At 35.8% G+C, this 15,123-nt stretch overlaps 1 protein-coding gene across 3 annotated transcripts in view; it reads left to right on the top strand.

Annotated features, from left to right (window-relative positions):
* The window catches only part of LOC142221216 (dihydropyrimidinase-like), a 62,856-nt gene extending 48,152 nt beyond the window's left edge, over positions 1-14,704 (top strand). For all 3 annotated transcript variants that reach the window (XM_075290840.1, XM_075290839.1, XM_075290841.1), the window contains exons 4-8: positions 1,734-1,924; positions 1,987-2,402; positions 4,035-4,258; positions 8,957-9,681; positions 13,549-14,704. In XM_075290840.1, coding sequence (XP_075146955.1) covers positions 1,734-1,924; positions 1,987-2,402; positions 4,035-4,258; positions 8,957-9,681; positions 13,549-13,628 — 1,636 coding nt within the window. In that variant the 3' untranslated portion in view covers positions 13,629-14,704. The remainder of the gene's footprint in view (positions 1-1,733; positions 1,925-1,986; positions 2,403-4,034; positions 4,259-8,956; positions 9,682-13,548) is intronic.
* Positions 14,705-15,123: the final 419 nt, after the last annotated feature.

Below are 15,123 nucleotides of genomic sequence, written 5' to 3' on the forward strand. Positions count from 1 at the left end.
ATGCATTGTCAAATACATGTTGTTTTCGGTTGATGTTGATTATTATTTTTTAATAAAATCAAAATCGATAGTAGATGAAGATAGGAAATTGGATGAATCTTTTTCGAACAACTTCCACAATAGGTCTGTTCGCGCAATTTTCTATTAAAAATTATCCAGTGAAAACTAGCACGTTACAACAATAAACATAAACATGGTACTAACCGAACGACTTCCAATTATAATTTTTGATAGCTTTTACAAAATATTGAGGACGCATAATATAAATTTCGATCAACCCAAATTAAACTTCCCTGTGCAATGTGAATATGGTATCACAGTGTATATAGTGAGGTCTGCAAAATTTCCCATCGGAATAGTTGCATACTTTTAGGCGGCTATTTTTATTTTCAAATTTCTTGAAATTCAGAGTTTTTCGAACGTGAATGGAATTTTTGTGAAAAATTAAGCTTTGCTTTACGACAGAAGCACAATGGACAACTGCCGGTATCGATTAGGCATTTCTAGCATTTGAACCTCTAGGCTAGAGGTGTGCGCGTGACACGCGTGAATCACGTGAGCCGTGAACAAAATCTAAAGTAACTCTCGTGAATGTGCGTGAATGGGACTAAAACAAATATGTCGTGCGTGAGAATTAAAATCGGTTCGTGAATGTGCGTGAATAAAATTTCTGCAAAATAACGCTCACGAAAATAATCAATGTTTAATTCACACTCGTATGTTTAGCTCTCGAATTGTATTCTATATTTACCTTAGCTGATATCCGTTTGGAAAATATCGTGAGTCTCGTGAAATTGTCGTGAATTGTGCGTGAACGTGAGTCTTTAAAAGTAGTTCATGCGCGAGCGTGCGTGAGTACTGGGTTTCAGTTCGTGAATGTGCGTGAGTGGGATTGGCTACCACACGTATCGTGCGTGAGCGTGAATAAATATTTTGCTTCGTGAATGTGCGTGAGTGTGAGAGAAATTTCAGTCACGCGCACACCTCTACCTATAGCCTTCTGAGTTGTGTCCAGTTATTCCTCGCCTTTCTTTCATAAGTTTATGACTTGATACTTTATATATTTACCGATTGATACATTATATATTTACCGATTAGTCGAATATGAGTGGGTTTCGTGATTTTATCTTGCCGCCTAGAGAACTGTACATGGATTCTGGACTATCCCTTTCTTAATTTCTCTACCACAGGATTTGAGAAATTTCGCTCCTTTGGAGGGATTGTCCTACCATCCATTACATTGGAGTTCTGTTCAATTTTTTATATAGACCTCTATCTTCGTTAATCTGTACACTAACTAAGCTTCAGATTTAATTCTGCGCCGGACGATATTGTCCACCATTTTGAACACTTTCAAACCATCCTTTCTTCCTATTTACCATCTGAGACGTGCCACACTGACGACTGGCAATTTCGTCCTAGATGCAGGAATATTACACTGGTAGAAAAAGTTTCGTTATATTAATGAAATGTGTCATTAAAATTGCGCCAATGAAACAAATTCATTGATATAACTGAATTTTTCGTTAACATAACGAATTTTCTGTTAGTCAACGAAACTTTTCGTACTATTAACGAACATTTTCATTGTCTTAATGAAAATGTTTCGTTGTATCAATGAAAAATTTTCGTTGGTTCGATTTTAATGAAATTTTCTTTGTGTGTAGCCATAGAAAAAACTACCTTTTTATCTTTATTGTGACTCAATTTTAATACACATATTTTTATTCCAGGTTTGTTGGTCCACCCTCCGACATCACTGTACCTGGCGGAGTTCGTGTTATAGATGCTGTCGGTAAATTAGTGATACCAGGTGGTGTTGATCCTCATACGCATTTTGAACTTCGTGTTGGTGGAACATTGACAGCTGATGATTTCTATCATGGTACCAAGGCAGCAGTAGCCGGTGGAACCACAACAATCAGTGAGTTTTCTTTTGTAAACTTTAAAGAAAATCCTTACCTTGGTAATTTCTTTATTTTTTAGTCGATTATGTTTTACCTGAAAAGGGCGAATCATTGGTTGAGGCCTACGATAACTGGCGTGCATGGGCGGATCCAAAAGTTTGCTGCGATTATGCCTTACACATGGGCTTAACCTGGTGGTCCAAATCTGTTTGCTCTGAAATGAAAATCATGTGTGATGAATTGGGTATCAACTCCTTTAAAATGTCCATGGCTGGTAAAAGTCAAATAAGTGATTCGGAAATGCTGGATGCCTTGGAATGCATACGATCTTTGGGAGCTCTAGCCATGGTTCATGCCGAAAATGGTGATTTAATTGCCAAAAATACTGTAAATCTTTTGGCATCTGGAGTAACTGGCCCTGAGGGCCATGAAATGTCAAGGCAGGAGGAAGTGGAAGCAGAAGCAGTTAACCGCGCTTGTATATTGGCACATCAGGTATTTGCATAATGATAGTGATAAAATTAAAAAGTAGAAGACAAAATTAAATAGTAGGCAAAATATATCAATCAAATAATTTCTTCATTGCAAAGGCGAACGATGGATTTGAAATAGTTTTAAAGTAATGTCATTGGTCTTTGATTCCGGATAGGACATACGTTTCTATGAATTCGACGGATGTAGGACTTAAGACATTTGTACTGGTTAGATTTTAGTTGGGCTCTCCTTTGTCATGAAGGACCAAGCTGCCTAAGACGTGCGGTTTTGAAAGCACGTAGCATAGTTTTCGTGACGAAGGGATTTAGATACACAATGTCGAAGTTCTGAAGGCAGCTTTCTTTCTTAATACAAACATATGGCGGACTTGAGGATCCTGTTCCTCTTTGGTGGAAGTAATCCTCAAACTTCTTGTAGTAAAATAGCATGAAACATCAACCAGGTAAATATTTAACCTGTCCACAACAGTGTAATGATTGCGCAATCATTAGGATTGTACAATCGTCTTACAGATATTACCCATAGTGGGTAAGTGATGCCCGGCGATTGGAATAGAAGATAGGTGGACGGTAAACAATGCCATTGATTGAGGGAACAGAAGTCTGTTGAACTACTTCTTGGACTGTACATGGCCTGGACATCTCATCAACATCTAACTAGGCACGTGTTCACAATATCCTCGAAGATAGTGAATCCAAGATCTTTGAATAGGACAAAAGGAACGACTTCTTCGGATCAGTTACTGCTACTTCGTCGGAATTGACAAATTGAATAGAAAGGGTAGATTGTTGCCTTCATGATGTTTAGATCGTTCTCTGAGTAGAGTGATGGGATCGGAATATCGGTCAATGGTTAAGCTAATTGGAAGCTTCTCAGAGAAATTTCATGGTTCAGTAACTCATAATTCTAGCTAACGTTCACAATCTGGCTGGGATAGGTAGGAGTATTTTACTCCAGTTTCTCCTATGCTATAATCCTCTTTCTATTCTATTTTGAGAAACAAAATGAAAACATTCATTTGTTTTCTTGGAAACGAAATTTAAGATCACCGAAATTTTCATTTATTGTTAAAGCTGCTTCTTCCAGGCTAACAAAAAGTTCGTTGTGGGCAAGACAAAGGATACATCAAACAAAGATTTATTTGCCTTTGAAGCAACAACTTTACCTGAAAAAGATTTTTTTAATTCTTTCCTCCGAAACGAAATTTTAGCTTCGGAGGAAAGAATTTTATGTGTGTGGTAAAATTGTAGGTCTGGTGAGAAACCCATCGCATTAAATAAAATTAGTCTCCGCTGAAAATTCACACACAAAGTAAAAATTCTTTCCTCCGGAATGAAAATTTAGACAAACGAAATTACCTTTTGCTTTAAAATAAAACAAAAAGTAATTTCGTTTGTCTAAATTTCGGAAAGGAAAACTCTTCTTTCAGTGTATTTGATCTTTGCCCTGGTTATGTATAAAAAATATAGTGAACACGGTGGATATGGAACCAGTTCGATGGATTCCTCCCACAAACGTCGATAGGTCGAAAATTACCCTCAGACCAAAAAGTCGTCTAAATAAAGTCCAATTATTTCTGATTATAATTATTACCTTGTTTTCCTTTTACATTATTTTCATTCTCATTAACAGATGAAAGCACCGCTCTATGTAACTTCGATTACATCGAAATCATCAGCCGAAATTATAGGACGTGCTCGACGCAGCGGTTATTGTGTATTTGGTGAAACATTGGCAAATTCGATTGGTCGATCGATGCATGGTGTTCCCAAGAATGAACGCGTTTACTATACCACCAGTCCACCGATACGGGAATCTCCCGAAACACCTAGACAGCTAATGAAATCGTTGGCATAGTAAGTATTTTTAACTATGTTTTGTAGAAAATTGTATGAAATAATGTTAACATCTGAAAAACTGTTCCTTATAATCGGTATTTCTCTATAACCGCTGTACCACAATAGGCCTCAAACGTTTTGATACAAGCATCGGATGATCAGCAATAATATGCTGTTCGGGAAACAATCGCAACATATGTTTTAAGAATCTCACAAAATTAATCTGTTATTTGGGTTACTGTATCACCATTTTTATACCCTCCACACATCGAAATATTGCTCTCAGACCCCATAAAGTATATATATTCTGGGTCGTGGTGAAATTCTGAGTCGATCTAAACATTTTCGTCAGTCCGTATGTTGAAATCACGCTAACTTCCGAACGAAACAAGCTATCGACTTGAAACTTGGCACAAGTAGTTGTTATTGATTTAGGTCGGATGGTATTGCAAATGGGCCATATCGGATCACTTTTACGTGTTGCCCCCATATAAACGGACCCCCAGATTTGGCTTGCGGAGCCTCTAAGAGAAGCATATTTCATCCGATCTGGCTAAAATTTGGTACATGGTGTTGTTATATGGTCTCTAACAACCATGCAAAAATTGGTCGACATAGGCCCATAATTATATATAGCCCCCATATAAACCGATTCCCAGATTTGGGTTGCGGAGCCTCTAAGAGAAGCAAATTTCATCCGATTCGATGGAAATTTGGTACATGGTGTTAGTATGTGGTCTCTAACAACCATGTCAGAATTGGTCCATATCGGTCCATAATTATATATAGCCCCCATATAAACCGATCCACAGATTTGGCTTGCGGGACCTCTAAGAGAAGCAAATTTCATCCGATCCGGCTGAAATTTGGTACATGGTGTTAGTATAGCGTCTCTAACTATCAACCGATCCCCCCATATAGCCCCCCATATAAACCGATCCCCAGATTTGACCGATCCGGTTGAAATTTGGAACGTGGTGTTAGTATACATTCTCTAATGACCATGCAAAAATTGGTTCATATAGGTCCATAATTATATATAGCCCCCATATAAACCGATCCCCATATTTGACCTCCGAAGCCTCTTGGAGAGCAAAATGCATCCGATCCGGTTGAAACTTAGTACGTGGTGTTAGTATATGGTCTCTAACAACCATGCAAAAATTGCTCCATATCGTTTCATAATTACATATAGCCCCCATATAAACCGATCCCCAGATTTGACCTTCGGAGCATCTTAGAGGAGCAAAATTCATCCGATTCGGTTGAAATTTGGTACATCTCGCTAGTGTATGGCCGATAACAACCATGCCAAAAGTGGTCCGTATCGATTTATATTACATATAGCCCCCAACAATTTTATATTTCTATAGAAAATTTTGTCAAAATTTTATTTCCTTAGAAAATTTTGTCAGAATTGTATTTCTGTAGCAAATTTTGTCAAAATGTTATTTCTATAGAAAATTTATGAAGCACCTCTTATTTGGAGAGGAATATTTTGCGGAATCTTCCAAAACATCAAGAATTCTACCAATCTACCAAACAGTACAAAATCTGCCATTTTTGGTAGACTCGTTTTCATAATTGTACATAGCCCCTATACAAAACGACACCCATATTTCAATTCTGGCTCTATAATTACTGCACAAAAGTTCATATCGGTTCGTAATTATTTCTTCCCTATATATACCGGCCAAGAATTGAATATATGCGTATGTAATCGACCTTTCTTTTCTCTACTATATATCCCGCATGGACTAACTTACAACTTAGAAGATGATGTCAAGAAGTTTTAAGATGCCTTGCCATAGGCCGCACCCAATTAATTTAATTTTGGATGACCGTCTTTAGTAGAAGTTTCTACGCAATCCATGGTGGAGGGTACATAAGATTCGGCCTGCCCGAACTTACGGTCGTATATACTTGTTGTTAATTTTTAAAGTTTAGATGGTTTATTAAATGGCCTAAAGATGATTGGGTTAGGTTACAAAGATTTCCCTCTTCTCATATCGCCAGACTCACATATAAACCAATATTTTCACTCTAAGAATCACCTACCTTCGCAATTCCAATATATTTTTCAATTCGCTGCCTTAACTTCTCATACAACGAGAAAAGTTTGATAGTTCGCGAACTAATTAGTTTAGTTGAACGGGTCACTGAACTAGTTCGCATCAATCGTTCTTTTCCGTTCACCACACCAGTTAATCTTATTGTTCACATTGTATTCATTTGAATTTTTCTCGGATACCATCTCTTTCCTTGGCAATCGCGTAAGTTTTAATCTTTAATCACATATCGCTCTTTTTCGGACATAAGTTATTCGGGATTACTTTCTCCAAAGCTAATACTTGTCATCAATGATGAACTGGGTGAAAGCAACAACAGAACTTTAAATGAACAGATCACTGAACGACAATGAACTTGTGAACTAACAGGCCGAACTAGTTCACTGATCGGAAAAGAGTTGAAGTGAGCAATCATTTCACTGAACTACAATGTCCAACACTAACACCGAGGTATGTACCTTGTGAAAATAGGACAATGTCAGAGGTAATGTTCCAAGAACTCTAATCCTCACCACATGTCCAACGTACGCTTTGGTTCGTCTCGTTTCTTTCTCACCGTCTCATTCTTCCACAATCTAACCTGCTGCCATATATGAGGTCGCATGGCTCTAGTGACTTTGAGTCCCCTTGATTGACCTTTCAATTCCATTTATTCAAGTATGGCGAGACACGAGATTATGCCGTAATCAAAACATTTGGCTTTGTCAAAAGATTAGCTATTTTAGAATCCTTCATATTATCACTTTACAGATTTTAAGGTAGATATCATGGCGAAAACTGAATGTCTTCAGACGGAAGTTCTGGACTACATTCTCATAGCCTATTCCGATAATGTTTTGATCCTGTATTTACGCTTGGTATGTATGTCCATTTCATGTCGACCTCCAAGGAAAAGCCAACGTAGTGCAATGCCCGCCTTGGATACAAATCCCATTTTCGACCAATACCAAAATGTTTTTCAGCGGTGGATTGTCCCCTTTTAATAACACTGGTGGTTTCACTCTAATGTGAAACACCGTTTGGACTTGGTTATAAAATGGAGGCCCCAAGTCGTCATTGAGCTAAACATAAAATCGACTGCACTCATTGATAAGAGACAATTTCAACACTTATGGTAGCACAATAGAGCGAATATTCTAGGTTAGGTTAGGTTGAAAATAGGATTCAGGTTGCCCTGTCTCATGTTGGCTGACATACACCTAAACCAGTATTCGGCTAGTTGTGCTCTCTAACTTCTTCTTTCCATCGTACCTTCCATTTATTCCAGGAACTCTGTGTCTCTAATGTATTTCCCAAATTTGTTTCCAGTCCAAGTTTCCAAGCTGGTCCATGTAACAAATCACCTCTTCACCGATATGATCAACTTGTAGTCTAGTAAAAGCAGAGCAGTGAGAAAGATAGTGTTCGAAGATTTCATCATACTCAAAACACGCCCTACATGTACCATCCTTTGCTGGTCCTATTCGGTATAGATGTGCTCTCAATTCTAGGTGCTCGGTCATTATTCCCATAGTCCTATTCTCCTTCTCCCTGTTGTCCTATTCTCCTTAGGTAGTTCTCCAGACTTTTTCTTGTCTGGGTGATCCCATAATATTTTACTCGTCCTTCCAACCGTTGAATTGGTCCACATCGCTTTATGTGTGTTCCGTGCCAAGTCATCCAACTTAGCCAGCGTTGATTCTATGGGCTTTTCGTTTTCTAACTATACTTCCTAATTTAGGTCCTAGGGTTAGGTTAGGTTAGGTGGCAGCCCTATGTATCAGGCTCACTTAGACTATTCAGTCCATTGTGTGGTACTTCTCTCTTATCACTGAGTGCTGCCTGATTCCATGTTAAGCTCAATGACAGGGATCTACTTTTTATAGCCGAGTCCGAACGGCGTTCGACATTGCAGTGAAACCACTTAGATCCTAGCTCCTATCGCCATTTCAGTTGCTTGCCAGTTTAGTTATCTATATAGTGCGGATTCTACCGTATTGTGTGTATTCGTTGATCATTATTTTGCATTTTAATACGGTTCGCGATCAAATCGTAACGTCTGCTACTGCCTTTATTGCCTTCTGTGGATTTTTTCTTTACTGGCCATAATTGAACAGACCTAGCGAGATGTGGCGAAAACTGTTAAAAACTGAATTTAGTCAGTTCGAAGATTGTACAAATCCGTGAGGTGTTTCCTTTAGTGGACTGTATATAAAGATTAACTCTCGGAAATGTAAAGATTTTTGTAACGAAAAGAGAAGAAAGTTTTAGAATTCAAAGTATGGCTTTATTCAGGATGACGGCAGCTTACCAAGGGCAATGACGAAGCACAAGTGAAGTTTTACAACAAACGAAGTGTCAGTCAGACATTGTGGTTTAGAATTTACAACAATTAAATTCATTTACAGTAAAAGCTTTAGGGTTATCGCATAAAGGTTGAATTCAAGTATCGATAACAATAATTCATATTAGGTATTGGCAATTCAATTATTTACGTTAAATTCAAAATATTCAATAATATAGATATTCAAAATATTATTATATTAATAATAAACAAAAAAAGTTGGGGAACGGAGTTCAACAAAGTTCTTGCTTACATTGCTATAGTTTGTGTGTTCCAATGTATTTTTACCTATACTTATTCTGCCAATTTTATTTTTCTTTCCAGTGATGATCTTCAAGTAACCGGCAGCGATAATTGCACCTTCAAAAGGGAAGACAAAGCTAAGGGCATACATGACTTCTCGAAAATACTCTGCGGCACCAATGGTGTTGAGGATCGTATGTCGATTGTTTGGGAGAAAGGTGTACATGCGGGTCTCTTCGATCCCAGTCGTTTTGTAGCCGTGACCAGTACAAATGCAGCAAAAATTTTCAATTTATATCCTCAGAAAGGACGCATTGCCGTCGGTTCCGATGCAGATGTTGTCATTTGGAATCCCAATGCCACACGTACCATTTCCAAAGATCATCATCATCATAAGATTGATTTTAACATTTTCGAAGGTATGACATGTCATGGTGTACCCGAAATGGTATTAGTTCGTGGTCGAGTGTGTGTTGAGCATGGTACAGTGCGTGTCGCTGAAGGTTATGGACGTTTTCTAAGTCCTGCGATACGCTCACCTTATGTCTATGATATACTTGAGGGTAAAGTACAATTGCACGAAGACCGCAATGGTGAATATCACCAGGACGAACAATTGAATGGAGATATGAGGAAAATGACTATGAAAGCCTTAGAGATTGATATACCATATAACGAATCATTGTCACCATCCCAAGGATATGCTGCGGCCGGCGGCGGTGGAAGTTGTGGTGCTAATTCTCCAGTGTGTTTGGGTCATGTCCAAGGATCAAGGAATATGCAAGAATCAACATTCTCAATAAGTGGTAAGTAATTGTTGGGGGCAGTTCAATATATTCTGTAGCTTAAATCATAGATTGCGGGGAGAAATGCCGAGACTGCAATTATTTAATTGATATATTCATAAGTTTTTCACCGATTCCTCCGAAAACAATATATAATATGCAAAAAGGTAAAAAAAGGACCATCTGCATAAAAAATTTTTGAAATAATGAAATATTTGAAATAGTGGTTGTATCTAACAGGATATAGTGCGCATTAAACTATGTTTTTATTTACAAAAAAAAAAAAAAAACAATTTTTATTATTATAGTTGTTCAAACTGCGCTCTTTGGTCAGATTTGAAGAATGTAAAAATATTGGACAAAGAGAAGATCGAAAATAAGAGATATACACTAGAGAGCCTACGTATACAAGAGAGAATAAAAACTTGCATTAACACAAAGGAGGATAAAGACAATACAAAGCTACATTATTCAGTTGCAATAGTTTAAAGTTCTGTGATATTAGTATAAGGGGTTTCGCTGCAATAATTTTACTTATTATTATTAATTATTATTAAAATGTGTGTCGTGCTGTCCAGTTTTATATTAATTAATAAGAAAACGTAAAACTAATTGTAAGTAGAGCTTATTATACACATCATAGAAGAATGTAAAAATTGTGCAATTTTGTCTCTAGGATTTTCAATAAACACTCCTGATGAAGTTGGAAAGAACCAACGAAACGTTGAGTAAAATATGAAATAAATTAGTTTTATTTAATTCATAAAAAGACCATCTGACCAAAGAGCCCAGTTTGAACAACTATAATAATAAAAATTAAAACGTACGATCACAATACTTATTAAAAACAATTTGAATTTAATAGAGAATAGAGAATATTCTACATCATCTCTGGTAAATATTTAACTTCCAATTTGTAGTTTTTTGAATTTTTGGTTAAAGTTTGATTTTCAATTTTGACTGCAGATTACTCAGAAGTCCTACAACCATATTTTTAAAAATAGCATTATGATGTTTTAAAAGCAACAAATTTGATTTCATAGAATTCGTTCAAATTTTTATGACGTCAGAATTCAGGTTGTATGTTAAAAGATACAGTGCGCATTGAAGGGTTAAAAAGTTAGAGGTGTGCGCGTGACACGTGGGTCGTAAATGAAATTTAGATAAAATCTCGTGAATGGGACTAAATAAAATTGTGTCGTGTGTGGGCGTGAGTGAAAATGAAATTCTGTTCGTGAATGTGCGTGAGTAGAATTTCTTCCAAATCACGCTCACGAAAAAATCACGTTCATGAACAAATTCACGCTCACCGATTACCTTCACGGTTTTGACCACGCCTAAGAGTTTAATAGCGTTCCTTGTTTGTCAATTCCTACCCAAATGTGAATGTGCGTGAAATTTCACTCACGCACAGAAAAAAATTTCCGTAGTTAAACTCACGATAAATTTAACTTATTTTTGTTGGAGAAAAATTATTTGCTTGTAGTTAAATTTCATTATTTTTATCGAAATTTTCCACAGCTTAATGAAATATTACTTTTTTTAAGTATGTCTCAAAAATTTTATGAACTAAACGTGAGTATAAAGTTCAATGACCGTACACATAAGTTCAATATGAACTAAAACAAATGAAAATTTTCGTACGATTCCCAAAAATAGTAAGAATGAACTACTGTATGGTTAAAATGGTCATGATTTGGCGCCAATGATTTTCTTCTTTACTTTTAGTTAATTTTTTCTTCTGTGTGATGATGTAATTTCGTGAACTGCAGTTAAAAAGTACAACAGGGCATTAAAATTTCCTGGTTTTAACAACGCTTTGTGGAAATCTCAAAATGTGGAGTAAAATTTAGTTCAATTTTCGTGCGTGGCAGTTCATTCTTCCTATAAAACAGTTCATTTTTTTTTTGGGGTGCGGGCACCCTTCTACTTTGACCAAATTTCAAACTTTATCATTGTACACCACTTTAAGTAAATTTTTTAACTAATTTTAAAGAGTCGCGTGAACTGCAAAGGAGCTAAAAATAATAATTTTTACGAGATTTTCATAAAACGATTGAAATTTGATATAACTGGGTAGAAGTGCGATTAACGAAATTGAAGTTCAAATTTGTCATAAATTACGAGTTACTTTTTTAACTGTGTACCTTCAAATCTAACATAGGCTCTACAAATGTAACAGGTTGGCTGATAAGTCCCCGGTCTGACACATAGATGGCGTCGCTAGTATTAAATGTATATTATTTTTATATAGTACCAACCTTCACATGATTCGTGTCAAAATTTGACGTCTGTAAGTCAATTAGTTTGTGAGATAGAGCGTCTTTTGTGAACCAACTTTTGTTATTGTGAAAAAACTGTTTTCTGAGGGGAAAAAATACCGTTGAAGCAAAAACTTGGCTTGATAATGAATGAGGGAAATCAACAATAATTGATTGGTGTGCAAAATTCAAGCGTGGTGAAATGAGCACGGAGGGCGGTGAACGCAGTAGACGCCCGAAAGAGGTGGTTACCGACGAAAACATAAAAAAAATCCACAAAATGATTTTGAATGACCGTAAAATGAAGTTGATCGAGATAGCAGAGGCATTAAAGATATCAAAGGAACGTCTTGGTCATATCATTCGTCAATATTTGGATATGCGGAAGCTCTGTGCAAAATGGGTGCCGCGCGAGCTCACATTTGACCAAAAACAACAACATGTTGATGATTCTGAGCGGTGTTTGCAGCTGTTAACTCGTAATACACCCGAGTTTTTCCGTCGATATGTGACAATGGATGAAACATGGCTCCATCACTACACTCCTGAGTCCAATCGACCGTAGGCTGAGTGGACAGCGACCGGTGAACCGTCTCCGAAGCGTGGAAAGACTCAAAAGTCCGCTGGCAAAGTAATGGCCTCTGTTTTTTGGGATGCGAATGGAATAATTTGTATCGATTATCTTGAGAAGGGAAAAACCATCAACAGTGACTATTATATGGCGTTATTGGAGCGTTTGAAGGTCGAAATCGCGGCAAAACGGCCCCATATGAAGAAGAAAAAAGTGTTGTTCCACCAAGACAACGAACCGTGCCATAAGTCATTGAGAACGATGTCAAAAATTATGAATTGGGCTTCGAATTGCTTCCCCACCCACCGTAATCACCAGATCTGGCCCCCAGCGACTTTTTCTTGTTCTCAGACCTCAAAAGGATGCTCGCAGGGAAAAAATTTGGCTGCAATGAAGAGGTGATCGCCGAAACTGAGGCCTATTTTGAGGCAAAATCGAAGGAGTACTACCAAAATGGTATCAAAAAATTGGAAGGTCGTTATAATCGTTGTATCGCTCTTGAAGGGAACTATGTTGAATAATAAAAACGAATTTTGACAAAAAATGTGTTTTTCTTTGTTAGACCGGGGACTTATCAGCCAACCTGTTAAATTAGGATACAGATCTCAATTATCGAGTTTTATCACTTTAGAGCAGATACTTAAAAGCAAAAAATGTTTTCTTAATTTCAGAAAACAAAAACTTTAAACCAAATACGCAAAATTACAATAAATATTAGACTATTTTTTATTTTAAATCTAAAAATTCAATATCTCAGTTAATTTAAAGATTATGTCTTTAAATCAAAAGTGTTTTTTCTTTACTCTAAGGAAAATTTGCTTTACTTGAAATATGTATGACTTTAACAGAAGGAGGCAAATTTCAGATTTCATGTCCTAAATGTAAAGAAAACAATTCTTAAAGTAAAGAATATTTTAATCCTTAATATTGTGACAATTGCGTATACAAAAATTTAGGTTGCATTATATTTCAAAATAGGTCAATATTTTTCAGTGTAGATACAAGATACTCCTAACATTTTTTAATTGTTTTTTTTTTTTATTATTTTCTTTGCAGAGGAATTGGATAAATCTAGCAATCGTTCATGCATTAAAGTGCGAAATCCTCCTGGTGGTAAATCCTCAGGATTTTGGTAAACTAAGATTCATGAGACTCTATTCGCACAATAAATCTAAGGAATTATCACAAAAATCATTTGGAAGGACTTTTGTAATGCAAACCCATAATCATTCTCACATACCCCGAGAGATATATATTTATACTAAATCAAGGCGATTATAGACCAGTACATAAAACGAGTATAGGAGCCACAGTCAATAGATGAGAACAAAACAATTCAACACACACCCAATGAAATATTTCCATTTATTTATATGTTTTTATTTATTTATACTATTAATTATATGATTATATTTATACATAAGTATGTTGAGTCCATGACAACACTTAATGCTAAATACCAAAATCGAATTGTTTAATACCTTTATATATGTAACTTAAATATGCGTTGAATTTTTATTTTTTTTGTATTACACATAATTATAATTAAGGGATTTTATTTATTTAAAATCTCATTAAAGCAGCAGAGATATATATGTGAATTTATATAGAGTGGGGAGTGTGGCCAATACTCTTTTCTCATGAGGCAGAAAAACAAACTCCACTCCATCCTCTACAGTAATGGGAAATTTTTATATACTTATCATAAATGTTTGTTTTGTTTTATATCACCCAAGTGAATTGAATTCTATGCGAATTTTATTTATTTTGTTTTCGTTATTTATTCATTTAAATGTTAACAATACATCCATTTAATTTTCAAGTGCTTTAAATATTTAAAAATCCATTAAACACTGATGATATGCGTGTTAAATAGTCTAATGTCTAATATGAATATTAGCGTAATAGCATCTTTGAGATTCTAAATGAAAATTTGAATTCGTAAAATGAAAAATTCACCCAATTCTCTTAAGCGATATAGAAAAATCTCAAAATTCGATCAAACTCAAATGCAAAAAGTAAAAAAAAAATGAAACAAACAAAAATGAAATTTACTAATACAACCAAATACAATATTTATTGCTTTTTCATAATATTTTTTACCTAATAAAAAAATAAATGAAGACATTATTTACTCGTGCATATTAATCATGGAATATGTATTTACATTAAAAATAATATAGATTAGTAAATAAATACAAATTAAAATAAACATTTGAAATTTGTTTTATTGCAACATTATATAATACGAGGGTTGCCTTTTATATATCGGGATTAGGGAACAAAAACAAATATCATCGAAAATCGATTTATTGTTTCCCAAAATATTCCCCATTAAAATCTATACACTTTTTAATGCGTTTGAACCAATTTTCGAAGCAGTTTTGCCACGCTGATTGAGGTATTTTCAAAACATTCATTCTGAAGGCATCAACCGCTTTTTTACGTATCGAAAAAAGTTGACCTCTCATTTCATTTTTTTACGTACTGGAATAAAAAGAAGTCATTCGGTGCCAAGTATGGACCATCCGGCGGATGACCCATCAATTCGATGTTTTCAGTGCTCAAAAGTGCAGTTATTTGAGACGATGTGCGAGAGCTCCCATTGTCGTGGTGAAGAGTGATCCATCT

Source organism: Haematobia irritans, chromosome 1 (assembly GCF_050003625.1).
Source record: "Haematobia irritans isolate KBUSLIRL chromosome 1, ASM5000362v1, whole genome shotgun sequence".
Taxonomy (NCBI): domain Eukaryota; kingdom Metazoa; phylum Arthropoda; class Insecta; order Diptera; family Muscidae; genus Haematobia; species Haematobia irritans.